This window comes from Rhinolophus ferrumequinum, chromosome 17 (assembly GCF_004115265.2).
Source record: "Rhinolophus ferrumequinum isolate MPI-CBG mRhiFer1 chromosome 17, mRhiFer1_v1.p, whole genome shotgun sequence".
NCBI lineage: Eukaryota > Metazoa > Chordata > Mammalia > Chiroptera > Rhinolophidae > Rhinolophus > Rhinolophus ferrumequinum.
The window spans coordinates 18,826,275-18,851,252 of NC_046300.1; the positions used below are offsets into that span (position 1 = coordinate 18,826,275).

Here is a 24,978-nt window from a genome sequence, read left to right on the forward strand (position 1 = left end):
ATTATAGCATCTAACAGTGTGTTCAAGACATTCTAAAAATACAAAATCTTAGTAAGAGCAATCCTATGCTGTAAGAGTTAAATATCTAATTGGGAAAATCAGAGATGTATACAAATAACCACAATATAATAAAACAAGTACATGCGAGAATGGTGGGAAAAAACCCTCGCCTTATAAAAACTTAAAGGAGGGAGATTTGCCTCTTCTGGACCTGAGCAATGAAGAGGCCATCGCCCACACCAGTACCACTCTCTAATGTTCTCAGAACACCTCAACAGTACAAACTGATAGCAATCATTCCCCACCAATTCTTCCGACCAACTCTCTAGGAGACTTGACCAAACTACTATACACATCTATTACAACTTTGTATCTAGCCATGTTACCCTACTTTTCTTACCCTTTACACCAGAAGAATAAAGCTTTCCATCAAAGGAGTGAGCTCTAAGGAAATGCGCACCACCAGTAGTCATGCTGTAAATCATTTATTACACCATGAAAATGTGACCACACTGCCATCCTGTGGAAGCACAGTTACTGACATTCACTACTGAAGAGCATACGCAAATGTGTTAGAAAAATTACATTAGAAAGATATATAGAAAGTCTATTATTCTTTGGTTATTTTTAACAACAACAAAAACAAAAACAAAAAAAGAAACCTCTTTGATTTGGAACAAATAGTAATCTTCTAAACAGAGCCTAAATATCCTTCACTCTTAAAGTACTTAAAAAATCTAAGAGGGGAGGTGGAAAGGGTGGGGCGGGGGAACAGACTGATACAGAGAAGAACAAAACCCACTGCCGTTGACTTAAGGTGCACAAATGAGTTGTTCTGTAAGATAAAAGGCATTGAAAGGTCTGATTCAGATTCCACTGAAATTTTAGTTTTCAAGAAGCTCCTGAGGTTCCCCAAACCAAACAAGTATCTTCTATGACAAAGCATCAACTTAGGATGCCTAATGTATCTCTTCCATTGGGCTGTTCCTGAATTATTACATCCTTTTATTATAAACCAGTAATCTAGTAAGTAAAATACTTCTCTGAGTTCTGTGAGCCGCTCCAGCAAATCAATCGAACCCAAGGAGGGGGCTGTGGGAACCTCTAATTTATAGCCATTCTGTCAGAAGCAGAGGTGACAACCTAGACTTCAGATTGGCATCTGAAGCTGCGGACAGTTTTCTGGGATTGAGCCCTTAACCTGTGGCATCAGATGTTATCTGTGGGTAGATGGTGTCAGAACTGAGTTGAATGGTAGGACACCTACCTGTGTCTGAGATAGTTTGATGGTAGGGAAAACACACACACACACACACACACACACGATGGAACAGACCAGCGGTACATTATATTAATGGTAAACAAAACAAAACCAAACCAGAAGAGACTGTCTCTGGGGATGAGAATTTAGGGAGTGAGCCAGTAAAGGAAAAGGTAGAGAAAGAGGCTGCTGATTTTGCTTATAAACCTTATAATAGTATTTAATTTTTTCACTTACATACATTTATTACCTTAAATTTTAAAATTGTAAATAAAAATAAGCATACCACTCTATTAGAAGTTGTGTTTTAGTTATTATTTTGTACTTTATATAACACTTTGCTGTTATTTCTCCACTACAATTCATAATCAAAAATAGTTGTAGTGAAAATTTTCAGTTTTTTTAAAAAAGGAATAATCTTTAGACTCACATTGGGGTTTTATCCCCTCGGTCTTTATAATCACTTCTCTCAGCCTCTGGAACTCTGTTTTATCTGGCTATTCCTTCAAAATTTTAACACCACTGACAGACAAACACTTAAATAGCACTGTGTTGTAAGCAGTTTTCACACATTAACTCATTTATCCTTAAAACTCTGAGGTAGGAATTATTATCTCCATCTGACCCATGAGGACATAAACGCATAAAGAAATTAAGCAATTTGACCAAAATTACACCACTAGTAAATGACTAGGCCAGGAACTGAATCCAGTTAATTTGGCTCTGCAGTGCATATTCTGACCCTCTATGTTAGGGCACTTCTTATTTATGATTACATTACCACAAATCCTCTGTAAGTCTGTTTCTATACTATTTTCCGCTCTCAAGATCAATGTTTATCTAAATGAATGGGACTAGATCAAACTAAAAAGCTTCCGCACAGCAAAAGAAACCATCAACAAAACAGAGGCAACCAACCAAATGGAAGAAGATTATTTGCAAACAACACCTCTGATAGGGGCTAATATCCAAAATATATAAGGAACTCATACAACTCAGCAACAAAAAGACAAACAATCCAATTAAAAAATGGGTAGAAGACATGAACAGAAACTTCTCCCAACAAGACATACAAACATGGCCAACAGATATATGAAAAAAATGTTAAACTTCACTAGCTCTTAGGGAAATGCAAATCAAAACCACCATGAGACATGACCTCACACCTGTTAGAATGGCTATCAACAAGACAAATAAAACAAATGTTTGAGAGGCTGTTGAGAAAAAGGAACCTTTATACACTATTGGTGGGAATGTAAATTGGTATAGCCGCTATGGAAAACATTATGGAGGTTCTTTGAAAAATTAAGAATAGAATTACTATATGACCCAGCAACCCCTCTCCTGGGTATCTACCCCCAAAAATATGAAACCGTTTATCCATAAAGATATATGTACTCTGATGTTCATCGCAGCATTATTTACAGTGGCCAAGACATGGAAACAACCAGTGTCCTTCGGCAGATGATTGGATAAAGATGTGGTATATATACACAAGGGAATGCTATTCTGCCATAAGAAGAGATGAAATACTGCCATTTGAGACAACATGGATGGATCTTGAGGTTATTATGCTAAATGAAGTCAGATAGAAAAAGTTAAGAACCATATTACTTCACTGATATGTGAGATATAAAACTGAAGGCAACAAAGGAACAAGACAAGCTAATAAAGAAACAAAAACTCATAGACACAGATAACAGCTTAGTCATTACCAGAGGGGAAGGGAGGAGGGGGAATCGTAGAAGAGGGTAAAGGGTGTCAAATATATGATGATGGAAGAACTGACTCTGGGTGGTGAGCACATAATGCAATATATATTATAGATTATGTATTATAGAATTGTACACTTGAAACCCACGTACTTTTGTTGACCATTGTCACCCCAGTAATTAAAACAAACAAACAAAAATCAAGATTTATCTCAAATTTTCAGAAGGGCATGGTTAATTGGAAAGCCTAAAAAGACTTCCCTTAAACTCAAAATCGAAATTGATTTTCACAAACCCCTCCCCATTTCCATTTTGTTCACATGCTATAATTACACTGTAATCATGGATTACATTATGAAAGCTCCTTAGAAGAATCCTAATGGCTAGCACAAAAGTTAGTTATCTATTAAACACTTAAATCTCTAGTGAACCAATTTGCTTGAATTTCCTGAAAAATAATAAGGTAGCATTAGACAAAATAAATTCTAGCACTTCCAGCTTTTGCGTCCTAGAAATTTTACATGCAATTTTTCTTTTAAGTTTGTTGTTTTATAAGTTAATCTAGCATTAGATATATTCTGTTTGTAGCGGTAAAGTATAAATATGATTCCTAAAGTTCATGGCTTTATTTTTAATTCACTAAACAGTAGGATGATCTTTTCTTTGTTCACAAGATAGACAATCCTAGAATAATTTGCGCAAAACTAAAGTAGTATGTCTACAACACTTTACTCTTTCAATGATGGTTTCCAGAAAATATTACCACAAAGATACCTTTCAGGTATAATATAAAAAGCAATTCTGCTACTCTCCTTACTCAAATTAACTCACTAGAGAAAACATAGACAATACCATAAACAAATTTCTTCAGTAACATTTAAAAATCATTTATCAATATTAGAAACCAATTTCTTCCTTCTTAAATTATTGTTATTTAATGAGACACTTATAAACCATAAGAGGTAAAATTCATATTTCTATAAGTGAAAAAGCAAGTCTCATTCCTTATGAATTTAATACATGTTCATTGTAGAAAATTTAGAAAGCAAAGTATAAAGAAAAAAGTCAATAGTAATCCTTGCTGTCTGCTTTTTATTAACATTTTCCTATATCACCAAATAGTAAAAAAATATTCCATTTAATGACACTAGTATTTCATGGTATGAAAATGCTACAATTTAAGTATAATTATAAATTATAATTAGACATTTAAGCTCTTTTCACAATTACAAGTTATACCACACTGAATATCCCTAAACATGTCTTCATATCTTTAATAATTTTCTTATGACATATATGATAAACTTTTATCAAATTAGAAAGGTTAAAATCATTTTACATCTCATCAGCGTTATATGATATCTGCAAACCAGTCTTTCTATAAATGCAAAATAAGACTTTCTTCTTGTTAAAACATCAGAATCCTATTTATAACATAATTTTGTAAAATTTACTTTCCAATACAGTGAAATTCAACAAGTCCAAAATATACCTTCACAAAATAATTTAACTTTATAAACTTCAACCCCCCTTCCTCAAATTTCATCCACATTATCTTCCATGTACCTCCTTTTCCACATGTGAACAGACTAACAGTTTTCCTTGGCTTAACAACCAAGTCTAAGGACACATGAAAAACATTTACTCAAAAGGAAACATTTTTATCTTAATTATTTCAAATGATTCACTTTTTCCTCACTTAATTTGATACTCAGAATCCAATCAAACTTTTGGTTATTAATTATAAGTTTGCCATATATCAATCCTTTATTTCTTTATCTAAATATTTCTGCTCACAAGGAGGGATAATTACAGACAAAGGATGATATATATGTTAAAATCATAGGACAGCCTGTATATACAAATACACTTGCTAATGCTTCCATTTTTTTCAGGACCATAATGTTAGGTAAAATTTAACTTAAATCCTGATACATTTAGGATGAAAGAAGAGAAACAATTGTTTTACATCATCACTTTTCATCCATTTAAAGGTAAACTCTATGAAAGAGTGTAAAAATCACTTAGTTACATGAGTACAATAAGAGAGAAAAGAAACAAGGAGGGTGGGGTAGAGAAACTGAATTCTGTGAAATTAGGAGACATTTACTAATCTAACTTTATACACATATATAACATCCCTAAACCATTTTATTTTTATTCGCTCTGTAAAAAAAAGAAATATTCTCAAAAGCCAACCAAAGCAGTATTAATTGTATGCTTTTTCTAAAGTGACCAGAGTTCCTACTCACCAAATGCAAGGTCTTTTTCTCAGGTTTCATCCTACTAGATCTTAGTGCTAACACTCAAGGGGATTTGGATACTGCTCATGTTTTAAACTTTTTTGTAGACTTCCATTAACCTCTTTAAAAACATTATTTATTTGACTACATCTGACTTCTCCTTGGTCTCTTCTCCATCTTCCTAATTCATGGGCGTTTTACAAAAGTCAATCCCTCAGTCTTCTCCTCACTCTATTCCTGACAAATTTTCAGGAAGCCAAATTTTAAAAATTAAACAAACAAAAATCTTAGTTCTTTCCCTATAACCATTTAACTTAAAAAATTTCTTTCCTTATATATTTCCTAAACAAAACAGCTGAAAATTATAGTTTAATCTATTATTCTCCTTTCTGGATCCCAATGACTGTTTACAATGTTTTCAGGGTAGGGAGACCTCATAGGTTGGTGTATTTTAACAGTAAAGTATTTATTTACATGCTAGATATAGTTATAGTGATTTTTAGCATCATGGGCTATGGAGCCAAAACATCTAAGTTCAGGCTTCAGCTCCATTATTAGCTACAAGATATTCAGCAAATTATTGTGTGTTCTCGTTTCCTCATCTGTAAAATGAAGATAGTAACAATACCTACCCTCATGGTGGGGTTATGAAGATTAAATGAGTTAATACACATAAAAAACTTAGGACAGTTTGTGGTGTATAATAAGAACTAGAAATATATTAATTATTTAAGTGGTGATTGTTATAAAGTATGCTGAAATGGCCAGAAATATAATTAAAATACCATGCATTTTTTTAAATTGCTATAATTCATATTCTATAAAATTCACCCTTTTAAAATGTACCATTGAGTATTTTTTTATTATATTCACGAAGTTGCATAACTATCACCATTATTTACTTCTAGAACATTTCCTCATCCCCCACAAGATCCCATAACCCATTAGCAGTCACTCCTCCACTTCGAAAGCCCCTGGCAACCACTAACCTACTTTCTGTCTCTGGATTTGCCTATTCTGGAAATTTCATGCAAAAAGAATCCTACAATACATGGCCTTTTGTGTCTGACTTATTTTACTTAGTATAATGTTTTCAGGGCTCACAATGTAACATGTATCAGTACTTCATTCATTCTTATGGCTGAATAATATCCCATTGCATGGATATACCACACTTTATCCATTCATCAACGATGGACATTTGGGTTGTCTTCACTTTTTGGCTATTATAATGAATGCTGCTATGAACATTAGTGTACAAGTTTTTGTGTGAATATATATTTTCATTTAACTTGGGTATATACCCAGGAGTGGCATTGCTGGATCATATGGTAACTGATTAAGTTTTTGAGGAACTGCTAAATTACTATGTTTTTTTAATCAAATAAACATGCTTTATATCATTGTGCTACTGTTTTCCAACAACATTATAATGGGATTCTATTATTTTACTAAGACATTAGTTTCTGATCACAACTTCTCTCTAATTTAACCTATAAGAATTTTCTGTCTATATCACAGAAAATGGGCTCTAAGATTTGAGACACCATCTATCACTAAGTATATAATTCAAAAGACGTGTTTAAAAACTTGTAGCAAAAATAAAGATTGTGTAGAGAAGGTTTCGCACAGACTATGCTATGGTCGGAATGTTTGTGCTCAACCACCTCCCATTCATATGGTGAAAACCGAATGCCCAAGGTGATGGAGGTGATTAGGTCCTGAGGGATCCAGGGACTCGTAACCTTTGAAAGGAGTACCCAGAGCGTTAGCACTCCCCTTCACTATGTGAGGGCAAAGCAAGAAGGTGTCAGCTATGTACCAGGAAGAGAGCCCTCACAAGAACATGACCAGTCTGGTGCCTTAATTTTGGACTTTCCAAGCCTCCAGACTATGAGAAATAAATTTCTGTTGTTTATAAGCTACCTAATCTGTGGTTTTTGTTATAGCAACCCAAACAAACTAAGACAGTCTGTTGTATACTGTATAGAAAGGGCTTTCAAAAGTTTAAAACTGTTTACTTTGAAGATGCTCAATCTCTTACAGTGAGTAAGTTGAATTTGAGTAATATGTATATGTGGATGATTTTCATGATAGAAATGCACCTTCCCTCAAATAGAAAAAAAAGAAAAATGGCTCACAAATATTAAATCTAAAATAATTTCTACAAAAACTCATCAAGAAGACGGTAACTTAAGTAAAAATGCCTGACCCTCCCTATAAATATAGAAAGCAAAATAAATATAATTATTTTTACCTTCTAATGCATAATACTGACCTAACAGAAATGTCTGGTCAATGAAAACAATGTATATGAGACATCTCTTAGAAATTGACAGATTTCAAAAGTCAAATCACTTACCTATGTAGACTCTTTTGCTGTATCTCTGCATCAGTAATAACACAAATACATGCAGTGGAATAAGGTTGATAATAAACACATAACCACCCCAAGCAGAGACCTATGAGCAAAGAAATGCTACGTTAAATAATTTATATGTTTGCTTTTTAAAATAGATACATTTTATTTGTCATAAAATCTAAACACATAAGCAAATATAAACACTAGGATTTTTAGCAATTTTGAGATATGCTTAAAAATGTATTTATATTACTATAACCTTCAAATAACCTATTTCTCCTGATTTTTATTGACAATTAAAATAACATAATCCCATAAATTCAATATGCTTCTCTACATTCACTGGAGAAATAAACAAATTAAACTTAACAAGAATGTTGAGAACATTATATTAATAATTTGTTAATTGGAAGTAAAAAGACTCATGGAGATAAGGACTTTTAGGATATAGATTATAAATTTTTAAGGGAAAAATGGCTTTTACTTCCCCTATTTTTGATGATAAATACATTGAAAGAAATTTCACTGACAATAAACACAATGAATGTTAGCACCAGTCAACAATTCAAGTAAAAGGAATACTCAGATGATCTGGATATGCTTTGAGATCCTCAAAATAAAGGTGCTACCTTGGGTATAAATTATTTCCTATATAAATCAAGATCCCATTTTAATGTTTGGCCTGTATCACAAAGTTAGAACAATTCTATTTAATCAGAATAATTGAGTATGTTCTGGTCTAAATTAATAAAGATTCTAAAGATAATGTTTATTTGCAACCAATAGAATTTATTAATTTTTATAAATTAGTAACAAGCCATAAAGTCTTGTTAAGATCAAAGTTCTTGGATGTGCTCTAATAACTAAAAGTTTGAAAGAGCCATTTATACTTTCAAAAGTTTGAAAGAGTCATCTTAAGAGACTATACGTTAACATACATATTCTAACAATGCTGCTCTTATCTACAATGTTTCAGTACCACTTGCAAAGGAACTGCCTTCAATTTACAATGCATACAAGAACTACAATTTACCACTTCAGTCACATGCTATTTTTCACCTAAAACAATGTCACTCTGGTTGAGTAACAGAATCCTAACAATCCTAACAGAAGGACTTCTGGTTATTTCCAAAATGTACCACATTTTGCTGTATTGTATAATGCATACATTTTTACCCAAATTTCTGAAGGAAAAATAAGGATGTGCATTACACATGGGTAGTACTAATTCCGTACCTACATAATGTTTTAAATTCTTTTATTTATGCTTATAAATTAAAAGTGTAACTTTAGAAATCAATAACGATATCGGTATGCAGAATAATACCCTGGAATACAATAATCAGTTTTGAACTTATGACGAACTTACAATGACGAAGAGTTCTTGGCCTTCTATGATGCATAAATATAGTAAATTTATTACCAGTACATAAAATTTCCTGTACCATATGCTTAAAAATAAATGCTAAAATTCCTTTATGATACAAAACATAAGTACCTAAATGTAAACAAATAAAAATTTGAATTAAAAAAATTAAAAAGATTTTTTTCCCTGAAAGTTTGAGCCAAAAATGTGGGTGCACATTATACACGGCAAAATAGGGTAAGTCTAAAATTGAAAGAGACTGGGTTTCCTGTTACTGAGTACAACTGTGCCAAATATGCCCAGCTTGAACCACTTTAAAAAGGGAATGGATAATCTGAATGCACAAATTTCATGACATTTGTTTTTTAAAAAAAAAAAAAACTACCTATGGTTGTCATTAATTTTCAGCACAAGATTACTATATAGACCAGGGGTGTCCAAACTTTTTTCAACGGTTTTCACCAAGGGCCATATGTGGTAAAACACACAAACAGCCGGGCCACTCACTCGAGGTGAAGTACGTATTGCCTCACCTGGTTTATTTAAGTAAACTAAATATATTTTTGGAATTTGCTACGGGCCAATTAAAAATGGATTGCGGGCTGCAGTTGGTCCGCGGGCCGCAGTTTGGACACCCCTGATATAGACTGTGGTGTGGAAAAGGCAGGAGAATGAAAAGGTAATAATGAACCCCTATCTTAAGTAATCTGTTGAAAACATCATATAGGCAGTTTACAGGTTAACCTAGAGGATGTGACCATTATTTGAAAAGAAAATTTTTGTTTCACTTGCTGCAAATATTCTATTTGACAGATTGAATATTAACCCTCCCCACTAAAAGAAAAGTCAATATGGGTCCTGACAATAAGGGTAGGGAAGAGAATGGTAATAATAAAAAAGTACACATTAAACAAAATTAAGATCCTAAATATTTCAGGAGAAACAAAGTGGAGAACTAGATAAGAGGAGAATGATGAAGAGGAACTGGATGAACTGCCACAAAGACTTGTTAGACATCCTGTATATTCAAATATAAAATCTTACCATATAGAAATACGATAAGCAGCAGCACACTGTCCAAAAAACTGACCCAGTTTTCACAGATTTTACCTAAAAAAAAAAGCAAACATAATAATAATGTTTACAAATGCTCCTGCAGAATTAAAAAATGTTAAATGTTTAGTAAACCTGTATTACAAAAAGCTAAGTTATTCTAAAAAAAGGTGCTGAGGTTATTCAGATATTCAGATCCACTTAATACATGCATTTAAAACTCTGGACAGCAGTCAGACATTTTAGGAATAGCTTTGATTTTATTTCTAGTTATTTGGCTTTCTGTAAATGTATCAACTTAACAGAAACAAGTTATATTTTTCCATTTGATATATCTTCTATCTTAAAATGATTACTATCAACAAACTGAGATTATAACTGAAGAATAAATTTGTTTAGTTAATCTACATTTCCATATGGTTAATTTTCTTAGATATTATACTTTAATCTGAATTTTCCTTTATTTGAATGTGATTATTTATATCTCACATAATTCTAATTATGAGCATCCATTTTTGAAAACTTCTCATCATCTAGAAATTTTCAGATACTATAATCAATATCTCCAAGAAATTTATATTCCTAAAATTAGTTTATAGATGGCCTAATGATGTATCAGTAAAATCCTCAATTCCCCTGAACTAGAAAGACATCTTGTAGTACAAAAAGATTCAAAAAGTGAACAAATTTCTACTGACTTAAGAAACATAATTTAAAAAATAATCCGCGGATAAGAGTTTATATATGTTCATCTCAAAAAAGCAAAATACGTTAGCAACTTCAGAAAACTGAATTTTAAATTTTAGAAACACAAGTTCTAAATACTTATGCCAAAGGGTCAATTTTAAGATGAATCACATGACTGTCCTAAAGCAATGAGAGACGTAAGTCCCATTTACAAGCAACTCTGTATTAAAAAAGTCATTGCCATGTCCTGATAGAAGTTCAAATTTAACAGTATTCTATAGAGCTGATTTCAAGTAATTCTTTACTTTTAAAATGGGCCTCTACTAGCACATCAAAGCAAACTACAGGTGACATCCAATCTTTGGGGGAAATGTTAAAAAAAAAAAAAAAAAGGAAGGGACAGAGGAAGGGAAGAGAAACCATTCTTAGTTTACAGCACTTGAAAGATATATGAGGTTGACTTCTATTAGACTACTGACAAACTGCTTTGAATTGAACATCATAGTTCATACTCGTTATATGTGACAAAGTATCTTCCCCCTGGCGCCCAAAATCTACCTTGATTTAAAAAAGAAGGTTTATCTTTCACAGGGTAAAACAACAGGTGAGGTCCTATGTTAAAACGTGAATAGGGAAGGGGTATACTAAAATACTGAAAATTTTTAAAATGAGAAAAACTTCCAGGGCAGATGAGATATTATTCCTATGTTGAATCTGGAGAGATTGGAGAAGTGAGTCGGAACCAAGTAATGCTGCCAAATCATACAAAGACCAAAGGCACAGAGGCCAAAAGATAATTTTTAGGAAAGGGAGTGAGTACCAGGGAAATGGAAAAGAATGTTTAGAAAGGCCTAATTCTAAGTGTGCGAGATTAGAACAAACAGTGTTCTCAGAGGTGAGATGGAACAGAAACAAAAAGGAATTGGAAGGACAGGGGCAGAGAAGGCTATGGTAGGTAGATTAATAGAGCAAACAAGGAAAAACAGATCGAGAGTACAAAGGATAGGCTGTTCAGTACACTAGAGGTAGAGAAAAAGAAAAAACGTTGGCAGGGAAAGCTTGCAAATGACCATTAAGTCCCTTATATTTGTGTACCAGTTACCATTTCTTGCCTCTTACATCCTTCAATACATCTTACATCCTCCACAGCCTTCAACACCGGTTTTCCCCGAAAATAAGACCTAGCCGGACAATCAGCTCTAATGCGTCTTTTGGAGCAAAAGTTAATACAAGACCCTGTATTATATTATATTATATACCTGGTCTTATAGCAAAATAAGAACCGGTATCCTATCCCGTCCTGTCCTGTCCTGTCCTATCCTATCCTATCCTATCCTACCCTATCACATCATATAAGACTGAGTCTTATAGTAAAATAAGACCGGGTCTTATATTAATGTTTGCTCCAAAAGATGCATTAGACCTGATTGCCCGACTAGGTCTTATTTTCAGGGAAACACGGTATATGTTCTGTGACAAAAGAATTCCTCTAAGTATTTCTCCTTTAAAGTGAGTATGATGCTAAGGTTTCTGAGTAGAGGCTCTGGACAAATACTGCAGGAGAAGAGGCTCTCCAATCATTTCAGGTGTAGGCTGGAGTTAGTGTATGAGTGTGAGGACATCTGGTGGTACTGCCATCAGCCGTGAGCCCAAAACAAAGTTCTCTGTGACTTTGCAGCTTTGATCTAGTAATGACCTTTCTGCAGTCCTCTTGACATGGTGACCAGAAGCGCCATACAAACTCTGAAAGCCTCCTGCCCTGTCCCCTGTTGGTATTCCGACTCCTACTGCACACCATTATATAGGTTGCCAGCTCCCTACCCCCTATGTGCCTACACTCCAGAGGGTGGTTTATTGCTTGTCTGGCAGCTCCAAACCAGCTCCAGCCTGGCCAAGCCACAGAACTTCTCTAGTGTTGGTGAGCTGAACCACACCCTCCTCAATGAGATCTAAATCCTTTCCAAGCTTGTCTTTCCTTGGGTACTCTCCCTCAGCCCTATGATACCATATAGTTTCCTTCTATCTTAGTTGTTCTTCTATTGTAGTTAACATTTCTTTATATAAAACTTCTCTATTTAACCTACTGTGATTGATTGGACTCCGACTGCTACAATTAAAAAAAAAAAAAGACTAAAGCCAACTGTGTGGCCTGAGAGAATGAGTAAAGGAAACATACGGTAAACTAAACATATCCTCAGTATTTACTAATACATGAAAACTTTGCTAGGCTATGTTGAACACACACATTATAACTCAGGACTACAGTGAAAGCTCAATATGATAAAGACCATATGGTGAGTACAGACACTGAGTGTCAAAAGGTCCTTCGAGATCGTGAATGCTCCTGGTAACAAAGACACAAGTTACGAGACTGGTATAACAGACCAAGTGGGTGTTGAGGTCCAAATTTATAGTAGTAGGAATTCATACAGAAAGGAGAGGTTATGCTCCCAGACCAAATCAACATTTTTTGGTGAGCTACAGGAATTAAAGAGTAATAGACAAAAAGAAATTGAGAAAAGGTAGTTTCCTAGCTTGAGCTACTAGCCATTGGTGGGGAGGAGGAAAGCCAACAGATGGTGGGTGCCGATGGGTGATTTTTGAACTCAGTCTTTGACTTGTTGCTATTGAAACACCTGAATTCGAATTCTTCAACAACAAAAGAATTAGAAATCAACAAGATAAAGAATGCTGGGAAATTTTCAAATATTTGGAACAATTCCCTTCTAAAGAACCCATGGGTCAAAGAAGAAATCACGAAATTAAAAAATCTTTGCATGACAATGAAAACACATTATGAAAACATACAGAATACAGCTAAAGCAATGATTATATAACCTTAATTCTCATATTAGAAAAGTGAAAGAGCAAAAATAACTTAAGCTTAAACCTCAAGAAGCTAGAAAAGAGCAAACCAAATACAAAGTAGAAGGAATAATAAAGATCAAGAAATGAAAATAGTACATATACAGAAAAATCAATGAAATCAAAAGTTGGATAAACTTTAGTTAGAAAGTTTAAACTAACCAAGAAAACAGAGAAAATACAAATGACCAATACTAGGAAGAGGTGACATCACTACAGACTGTACAGAAATTAAAATAGTTATAAAGGAGTATTATGAAGTGCCAAAAATTAGATCATTTAGATGAAATGGAACAATTTCAAAAAAGATACACTTTATCAAATTACTCATGAAGAAACAAAATCAGAACAGAGCTCTGTCAATAAAAATTGAATTAGCAATTTAAAAAAATCTTTCCAGATTCAGATGGCTTCACTCGTGAAAAGTACCCAACAGTTAAGGAAGAGAAAATACCAATCCTGTAAAAACTCTTTCAGAAAATAGAGGGGAAGGAAACATTCCCCTAATTTATTTTAGGAGCCCAGTATAACTCTAATACCAAAGCCAGACAACGATTATCACAAGAAAACAAAAATAACATGTTAATATCCCATGTGGATAAAGAAGTAAAAATCCTTAACAAAATATAAGCAATACAACCTGGCAATGTATTAAAAAGGATCATCATGAACAAATGTAATTTATTCCATGAATTCAAAGTTATTTTTAACATCTGAAAATAAATTAATGCAGTGGTTTCCAACTAAGGGTGATTTTGCCCCAACAGGGAGCATTTGGCAATATCTGGAGACATTTTTGGTTGTCACAACCTGGCATCTAGTGTGTAGAGGCAAGGGATACTGTTAAACATCCTACAGTGCACGAAACATCACGCATAACAAAGAATTGCATTGGCCCAAAATGTCAATAGTGCTGAGGTAGAGAAACCCCAAATTAATGTAACAAAGGACAAAAGCCATATGATCAACTCAATAGACATAAAAAAAGTATTTGACAAAATCTAATACCCATTCATGATAAAAACTCTCAAATTGAAAATAGAAGAAAACTTCCTTAATCTATGATAAAGAACACATAAAAAACCTACAACTATCATCATACTTAATGGTGAAAGCCTGAATGCTTTTCCCTTGAGATCAGGAAGGAAAGGATGTCCATTCTCATTACTTTTATTGGACACTACATTAAGAGGTTCTAGCCACTACAATCTATCAAGAAAAAAAATTTAGTGTATACAAATTGCAAAAGAAGCAAAACTATTTGCACATAACACGATCTTGTAAAATCCCAAGGGAACTTAAAAAAACTTAACATGCAAGTTTAGCAAAGTCACAGGACACATGATCAATATATAAAAACCTATACAGTACTTCCCAAATTTAAATGTAACATGAAGCACCATTAATCAAGACAGTGTGTCAATGGCAGAAGGATAGATATATAGATCAATGAAACAGAATAGTTGAGAAATAAACCCATGATTTATGGTCAACTAATTTTCAACAAAGGACTGTCTTTTCAACAAATAATATCTGAACAACAACTGGATATCCACGTGACCAAAAAAGAATGGGGATCTTAGACCCTTAATTTACACTGTATTTAAAAATTAAATCTAAATGGATCATAGACACAAACGTAACAGCTAAATTATAAAACTTCGTGAATAAAACCTAGGACACATGTGTGACCTTGAGTTAGGCAACAATTTCTTAGATATGACACCAAAAGTATAATCCATAAAAAAAAAAATAAGACTTCATCATAATTCTAAACTTTTGTTCTTCAACAAAAAAAGAAAAAAAAGAAAAGAGGGCTAGATCAGAGAGAATATATGTAAAACACATATCTGACAAAGGATCTGTCACATTCATGACCTTTATCCAAAATAAATAAAGGAAAGCTTACAGCTCCAGTATAAGACAGATTACCCTCCCCTTAAAAATGGGTAAAAGATTTGAATAAATACTTCAAAGAAGAGCATACGAATGGCCAACAAGCGCATGAAAAGATATCAACATTAAGTCATTAAAAATCCTAAATGCAAATTAAAACCACAATGAAATATTACTAGACTACCCTCTAGAATGGTTATAATCAAGCTGATGAAGCCAATGTTTTCAAGAATGAGGAAAAATTAGAACCCCCATATAATGTTGGTTGAATGAAAAATGTTACATCTTTTGGAAAATGTTTTGGTAGTTTATTAAGGAGGAGTTACACCACACAACCCAGCATTTCCAGTTCTAGGTATTTATTACCTAGGAAAAATGAAAACACATGTCCACACAAATACTTGTACCTAATGGTCATAGCAGCATTATTTATAATAACTCAAAACTGGAAATCCAAATGTCGACCAACTGATGGATAAACAAAATCTGGTATATGAGGTGTGATAAAAAAAATACTATGAATGTTTAAATTTTAAAAATTTATTACAGTAGAAGACACATTGCCGTTAATTCCCCTCAAAATACTCCCCCTTGCTTCGAACACACTCATCTCATCATTCTTGCCACTTTTCTAAAGCAGTTCTGGAAGTCTCTTATGTGAGTGTCTTTAGGTGCGCTGTCATGGCTGCCTTGATGTCCTGAATCGATTCAAAACGTTTACCTTTCATGGTCATTTTGACTTTGGGGAAGAGCCAGGAGTCGCACGGTGCCAGATCCAGTGAATAAGGTGGATGAAGACACATGGCAATGTTTTTATTTGACAGAAATTGCCAAATACAAGAAGTGATGTGTGACAAGGAGCATTGTCATGATGGAGGATGATTTATAGCATACTTCAGAACACACCTTCTTGTCACCCCAATAAACTAAAAAAACGAAAACAAAAAAAACAAAAAAAAAACACACACCTTCTCTCAACCGTAGCTCACACCCGACTGACTGCACCAAACAACTTGAAACTCAGCCACACACTGTTACTAAAGTTCAATGCACTGCTTCCCGTATTGAAGATCCCTGCTTTTCTACTGGATGGCACTTGGCAGCAGCATTCACTGTATTTTGATACAACATTCACTGTATCACAGCAGAAAGGCTCCATGTCACACATCGCTTCTGGTATATGGCAATTTCTGTCAAATAAAATCATTACGCTGTGTCCTCATCTGCCATATTCACTGGATCTGGCACTGTGCGACTCCTGGCTCTTCCCCAAAGTCAACATGACCATGAAAGGTAAATGTTTTGAATCGATTCAGGACATCGAGGCAGCCATGACAGTGCAACTAAAGACACTCATGAAAAAGAATTCCAGAACTGCTTCAGAAAGTGTCAAGAACGATGGGATGAGTGTGTTCAAAGCAAGGGGGAGGGTACTTTGAAGGGGATTAATGGCAATGTGTCTTTTATTGTAATAATTTTTTTAATTTAAACATTCACTGTATTTTTTGATCACACCTCATAAAAATGAAAACCCAATTTATCAAAACTTGTGTGATGCAGAGAAAGCAGGACTTATAGGGATATTTATAGCACTGAATGCATGTATTAGAAGAGAAAGATAGATCTAAACCAATAATCTAAGCTTCCACCTTAGGAAACTAGAAAAAGAAGGGAAATTTAAATCCAAAGGAAACAGAAGTAAGAATCAGGGCAGAAATTAAAATTGGAAACAGACAACAGATAGAGAAAAATCAGTGAAACCAAAAACTAGCTCTCTGAAAGATCAACAAAATTGATAATACTCTAGCCAGGCCAACAAAGAAAAAAAAGAAAGAGGACACAAATTACTAATATCAAAAATAAAAGGATCATCACTACAGAGCCCATAAACATTTCTTAAAATAATGGAGTACTGTGAAAAATTCTAGACCATAAATTTGATATCCTAAATGAAATTTGATATCCTAAATGAAATGAACCAATTCCTAAAAGATAAAAATCTGCCAAAACTCACAAAAGAATAGAAAATCTGAATAGCCTATATCTATTTTTAAAAAGGAATCAGTGAATAACCATCCAAAACAGAAAGCACCAGGCCAACCTCGGTTCACCGATGAATTCTACTAAACATTTAAGGAAGAAATTAATATCAATTCTCTACAATCTCTTTCAGAAAACAGAAGCTGAGGGAATATTTCTTAACTCATTCTATGAGGCCAGCAATATCTTAATACCAAAACAAGACAAAGACATTACAAGAAGAGAAAACTACAGAGGTAGACCAGTATCTCTTAAGAACAAAGATGCAAAAATCCTCAACAAAATATTAGCTAATCAAATGCAACAATGTATTATAAGAATTATACATCACGACCAAGTTAGATTTATCCCATGTACAAAAGGCTGGTTCAACATCTGAAAATTAATTAATGTAATTCATCATATCAAAAGGTCAAAGGAAAAAGATCATGTAACTATTATACATCAATAGATACAGAAAAAGCATTTGACAAAATTCAGCATCCATTCATGATGAAGTCTCTTGGCAAACTAGCAATAGAGTGAAACTTCCCACTAAGATCAGGAACAAGGCAAGGATGTCCTCTCTCACCACTCCTTTTCAACATCGTACTGGAAGTACTAGTTAATACAAAAAGACAAGGAAATAAAACATACACAGATTGGCAATGAAGAAATAACTTGGTAACAGCAAAATAATGCTAATTTTGCAAACAGAATTCAAAATCCCAAGACACTGAACCACATTTCAACTTTCCTAAGTATGTCTGACCCTTCTCCCCGCCACAAAAAAAGAAACAAAATAGAAAGCTTGTTTTGTGATACCCTCTTTTTTGAAGCTATGACTTATAATGGACATTATCATCATCACCTGTAAAATAGGCACAGCAGGATTACTGTCAAAATTATATATACATATGTATTACATATATGGAGATACAGTACCTGACATTTTTTAATGTTATTCATTATTAAATTTATTGTGAACAATAACGAAAATCTCTGTATCCTGTGTTTCCCCGAAAATTAAGACCTAGTCGGACAATCAGCTCTAATGCGTCTTTTGGAGCAAAAATTAATATAAGACCCGGTCTTATATAAGACCCAGATATTGTATTGTATTATATTATATTATAACCAATCCTATATTATATAAGACCCGGTCTTATTTTACTATAAGATTTATAGTAAAATAAGACCGGGTCTTATATTAATTTTTGCTCCAAAAGACGCATTAGAGCTGATTGTCCGACTAGGTCTTATTTTCGGGGAAACACGGTACAACTATAATTAACTGATCAAAGACAAATGTGTACAACCTATAGCATTTCAACAGAAAGTTCATGGGCACTAATAGTAGCAAAAAATTAAATGTTACTTACCCACAAGTAGTACGTGAACTGAAGTGCAAAAATTGCAATGCCTTCATTATCAAAGGATCCAGCTACTGACCGAGAAATGTAACCTGGTACAATAGCAATAAAACAAGCAGCTAGAAGTCCTGCTCCTTGGTTCCAAAGTTCTCTGGTAAGCAAGAAAGTAGATATAGATGTAAGGCCGCTAAAAGTTGGTGCAAGGAACACACAAACATCTCTTATGTGAACTGTTATGTTCAATGTATTTAAAATCCAATGGATAAGGCCAGCTGTTATCATCAACCCTGGGTAAACCTAGGAAGAAAAAAATGGCAAACTTAATTACATATAAAATGAGGTAGCTGAAAACACTAACATAAGTTCTCTTCTTTATTATCACATATCATTTACAGTAAGTTTGAAAATAACATCTCAAAAAACAGTTTGCTTTCCTCACACACTACAAAATTAAATGTTCTTTTGGATTGGATACAAGAAAAAGCTCATATATGTAGAGATACGTATTTAAATAAAAGAAAAAAGATCAGATAAAATGAATGAATAACAACACTGAAAATGATTTTCAGTGAAAAACTAGGTAGCTTTCCTATTGATCCCACTATTTTTTTCACTATAAAATAGGGTCCTAGTGTAACTTACCCTTAAGTTTAGGGTTTTAACATACTCCAATTTTGCCCATACTTGTGTGTGTATAAAGGAATGAGAAAAGAAGAGAAGATGAGTTACATGTAGTATTATTTATAAATGATTCTTCCTTTCAAAGCCAAGATTTGGAAAGTAAGCAACTCTGGCTAAGGAATGAAGGACTAGCTAGCTTGTGAATTCAAAGATAATATTATGGGACTCCTAGAAGGTTGAATGTTTTTATACCACTTAAAATAACAGTTGTACTCCTGACTTTTACTCTAAAAGAGGAATCTAAAACATTAAGAGGATTCAAAGGAAGGTAAATAGGACATTTTTGAGCTATTCATAAGTAATTAAAATGCATATTTACATTTCCGTCCTTAACTAAATCCTAAAGATTCTTTTCTTTCTCCATTACTAAAACTATAAAGAATGTTATCAATTTTCTTTCCTAGTTATACTATTTAAAACTGCCAACTCCCCATGGTCTTTAACCATTCCCTCTTTTTTTCCATGACAGACCACCATTTCACAAACTATTTATTTTACTTATTTTATTTAGTTTCTATTAACTAAACACCCTCACAAGAATATAAGCTCCAGGAAAGACTAGCAGGAAAATTTTCCTTAGCATTCGGAACAATGCTTGATACAAAAGAGAAGCTCAATACCTACTGAATGTGTGGAAGGAGAATGTAATAAAGGAAAGGGGGAAAGTGTGACAATCATCACCCTTCTTAAAAATGAAAATTTTTCACATAAAATATCAGGTCCCAGTGTACAATTTTGTCAGCCATTTTCAATGAAAATGAATTTGAAAATATCTCTAAAGGTAAGTCAATACATCCATGATAACATGGCAGACTCTGCTGACACACAAAAAACAGCAAAAATACATGGAAGAACTTGGATGAAAGGACCAAAAAAATAAACCCTAACCAAACAACAAAAATCCCACCCAACAATAAAAAGGGCATACTTAAGCTCAAAAGAAAGGGAATCCTCCAAATGCCAAAAATAAAGAAGTTCAAAGTAGGTACTAATGCCTTGGGAGCCCCAAATAAGAGGGAAAAAAAGATACTCCAGGTCTGAGCTACATCTTAAGAGCTGGAGGGTGTGTGTGTGTGGCGGGGTTGGAGGGGGAGGGCAGGGGGTATCGCTCAACACAGATATCACACAGATATCAGAGGAAAGGCCTAGTTCCCAGCACAAAGCCTGGGCCTATTTGTGAAACTACACTAGACAAGTGCTTCCCATTCATTAAGAGATGCAGTAAGAAACATTTTGCCTTACTTCCAAAGCTATGAATAGAAACAAAAGGAGAAATAAAGTCTTTCATCACATATATGAATATGGGTTCCACATTTATAACAACTTCTGGTATAAGAAACCTCAAGCTGAGAAATGACTAAAAATTGTCCTAAAGAAAAAATAAAAGAAAAAAACCCCTAAGAGCTCCACCCAAAGGCAAAAGAGAACAATTATATGAATGGTCCCAAGGATATCAGGAGTCTCAGAAAATAAGCCTCCACCGAGGATTTAAGATGAAAAGTTAGACCAGGAAACAAACTGGTCATCAAATATTAATACAATAAGGTGAACGATAAGACTAGCACAAGAAGTGCAGATCACAGCCATCTACCACATCTCTTAGCATTCAGTATCTTTCTAATTTGCCCTGGAGACCATCATGACTACTCTCCTTGTATCTTTACCTCTATTTACATAAAGGATAAGAAGATGCCTCAAATTAGAAACACAACACCTTACTATCACAGAGAATATATTCTTTACAAATACAGAGGGAACATTTATAAAATTTGCCAAATCCTAGGCCACAAGACAAGTCTCAATAAACTTCAAAGGATTGAAACTACAGAATTTTTTCTCCAACCAAAACATATTTGAAGAATAATTCAAAAAAAGGTAAATCGGAAATCCTTTTATGCTTAATAGTAAATACAATTCTAAATAACCCATGAATCAGAAGACATAATGGAAATTAAAATACATTTTGACTTGAGAAATACTGAAAATAGTACATGCCAAATTTACGCAATGTTGCTAAAACACTGATTAGTGGAAAACCTACAGCTTTAACTTTAAATTTATAGCTATGAATGTATAACTTTAATGAACACATAATAACAAAGAAAGATTGAAAATTATTGAGCAAACTTTATCAGGAAGTCCGAAAGAACATCAAAATAAACTTAAGAAAGTGGGAGGAAAGAAACTGAAATTAATCAATAGAAGACAAACATTTAATAAAGACAATCAACAAAGTCCAAATTTCTTTGGGTTAAGTTTGAACCTAGTAAAACTGATAAACCTCTGAGAAAAATGATCACAAAAAAAACAACACTAAACTCGTGTGTCTCCCCAACAGGTGTCTTGTCTCTCACTTCCTCTCCAATATTCTCGTTATATCCCAAATAACTAAAAATATTTTCTCATGTTGTCTTCTGAAGATGATAATTCCCCATGAACTATGATCAATACTCAATTACCTGGAGTAATTTAGGACAGATTTGGGACCTGGAAAATTAGAATGATCTGATTCTTCTAAAATTCTATTTAGGTCCAAAAACTGTTTTTTCAATAAAGTTGCTACAGCACAAAACAAAAACACACAAATAACCCAAACTTAAGATACACTGGTACAAGAGATCCCCTCACAGCCTCCATCATTTGTCAGAAATAGTGGCTAGCCTGAGATAACCCCCAAACAGGTGTGTGGGGTGGGGGGAAGGGAGGGGCGTGTCAAGAAAAGAGATTTAGTAAATTAAATACTGGATAACCAGCCATAGAAAAATGTGTTAAACATACACAGCTTTCAGGAATCCCCATCATCTTAGCAGTTAATGATTTGCTCAAATAACTATAAAATTTTATGATATGAACATAAATAACTGCAAATATACTTACAGTACCACCTACTATTCTTCCTAGTGGATACCATGCTCTTTCATCAAACCAATTTAAAAATTCATAGAACCCATGAGACGCAAGATGATGTGTTGATCTATAGTTAAACCTAGAGAAAACAGGAAAAAAAGAAATGTTACAAAACTTTGCTTGCTAGAAAGAAACAGCTCTATCCTTCTAATTACATTTTAAATGCAAGTGTCTTTATAGTTAACTTTATGGCTACATAAATACAGAGTGCCAAAAAAATGTATACACATTTCATTAGGTTGGTGCAAAAGTAACTGCGGTTTTTCGTAATTTTTGTTCTTTTAAACCGCAATTACTTTTGCACCAACCTAATAAGAAAGGAAAACTGTATTAAAATTGTAATACTCAATATATACCGATAACAAAAGATGAACATGAGTCACGTTTGACTTCTGCAATTACAAGAGGTGCTCAAAGTAATTACCACCAGCGTCCAGACACTTCTGATTACTGCGAACTATTGTTTGAACATTGACCAAAGTGTTCCACTTGTATACATTTTTTGGCACCGCTAATATAACTTTTATAGCAATTTTCCTCAAACTTGATAAGAAATTATTTTTCAAGAAATACGTTCACACCTCTAATACAACTAAAAACAAAGCAACCCCCACACCTCAATGCCTACAAAACTACAAATGAATGCTCAAATTAACATTTAGCCATCACTTACAAATGGCAGACAGCTGCATTTGAATTAAAAAAGGGTGAGAGTACACAGAATTCACCACATAGTTAAAGTCAATGACTCTCGAAAGAGTAAGAAACACTGACAGAAGACAGCATTAAAATGAAAGGAGCACACTTGACATAATCGCCTCCAATCCTACAACTCTAAAAATTACAGGTTAAAGAATAAATTACAATAGCACTAAAACCATAAGAAAACCGTAACAGTACTGTAAAACAAGAATATGACCTTAAGAAATGAGAAATTTAATCAATGAAAAATGACAAATGGGAAGAAATGAAATTGAAGACACCACAGCTCAAACTGAAAGCAGCAGTAAACTAAACCACGGGGGTGGGGGTGGGGGGCAGCAATGTCACAGATACTCCATGTTTCATATAAAGCAGCTATGGGGGGCAGAAGAGAATCCTGCAGAAATCCTCAGGGTAATGTCATTAGAACAAAGCCAGCCAAGCAGGTGGATCCCCTTCCCCTACCACTGCCAATTAAGTCAGTGGGCACCAGAGGCATCCGCATTATATGTAGACCAGTGAGTCAAAAAGCACAACAATGCTAGACAGAAGGAAAATGAATAGGAAATCCTCGTATCCAGTACAGTTTGACGTATCCGTCACAACAGCAAGGCATGATTCTCCTTCACTAGACACAGCACTATTGCATTTTTAGACAGATTTGATCAAAAAAAGCACAGACCCAAAAATCAAAGATTTGAGAAAAGTAAGCAATACAAAAGCTAAGCATCAAAATCAACAAATGGCAAAACTAGTATCACAGGAAGCAGAGACAAGAGTATCTTTCGAGGGCTAAAATAAGCCACAGCAGCCTACAAGGAAGTATAACCTAAAGCTTAAGAGTACAGGTTGTTAAAATCATACTGCCTGGGTTTAAATATCTTAGTTCCATACTTTACTAGCTTTGTGACCTTGGTTGGGTAAATAATTTACGTTCTCTGGGCTCTCAGTTCTTCATCTGAAAAAGAGGGATAACAATAATACCTACATCATAAGGTAGCTGTGATGAGTAAACAACATAACGTCTCTAAAGCACTTAGAGACTATTGCTACTATTATTATGAAATAAAAGACCTATGATAAAGAATTATACATTTCTGAATGTCAAAAATGACTGTCAAGATAAGCAAAAGATAGGCTAAATAGAAAAAAGTTCAAAAATAAAAAGCAAATTAGAACAAAATAGAAAGTATTCTGAGGAATGATGTCAGCAAGATGGAGTATTAGTCAATCTTTGTCCCACCCACAAAAAATCAAGAAATAAGACAGCTACCCATGAAGGGAAATATCCCTGCGAAGGCTCGAAAGTACAGTTAAGATCCTACAATAGCACAATGAAAGAAAAAATGGAGAATAACCACACAGAAAGGACTGCTAAGGAGATAGGCTTAGCTGAGACATCTGGAGACAGTTACCCTGTTTCCCCGAAAATAAGACCTATAAGAGCCAGACAATCAGTTCTAATGTATCTTTTGGAGCAAAAATTAATATGACCCAATATTTTATATTATATTATGTTATATTATGTCATATCACATCATATTATATTATACTATGTTATATAAGACCCGGTCTTACATTATAGTAAAATAAGACTGGGTCTTATATTAATTTTTGCTCCAAAAGACACATTAGAGCTGACTGTCCGGCTAGGTCTTATTTTCAGGGAAACACGGTAGGAACAAAGAAGGGCAGGGCTATCAGGATCAGTCATATGGTAGGTGCCATCACAGCCCCCAGTGGCCTTTTTTGTGGAGGAGGACCTAAAGAGGCTTTGCTGCTGAGGACCTCAACAGCTCCAACAGCCACAGATTCCTGCAGCTTTCAAAGGTGAAGCCCACAGTGTTCATT

The 24,978-nt window shown here is 34.0% G+C and overlaps 1 protein-coding gene across 1 annotated transcript in view; it reads right to left on the minus strand.

The window, feature by feature from the left end:
* Positions 1-24,978, minus strand: part of STT3B (STT3 oligosaccharyltransferase complex catalytic subunit B) — an 85,313-nt gene that overhangs the window by 22,065 nt on the left and 38,270 nt on the right. The window contains exons 2-5 of the mRNA XM_033132590.1: positions 22,396-22,504; positions 18,847-19,134; positions 9,989-10,054; positions 7,579-7,678 (exon numbers count right to left, since the gene is read on the minus strand). Of these exons, the coding sequence (XP_032988481.1) occupies positions 7,579-7,678; positions 9,989-10,054; positions 18,847-19,134; positions 22,396-22,504 (563 nt within the window). The remainder of the gene's footprint in view (positions 1-7,578; positions 7,679-9,988; positions 10,055-18,846; positions 19,135-22,395; positions 22,505-24,978) is intronic.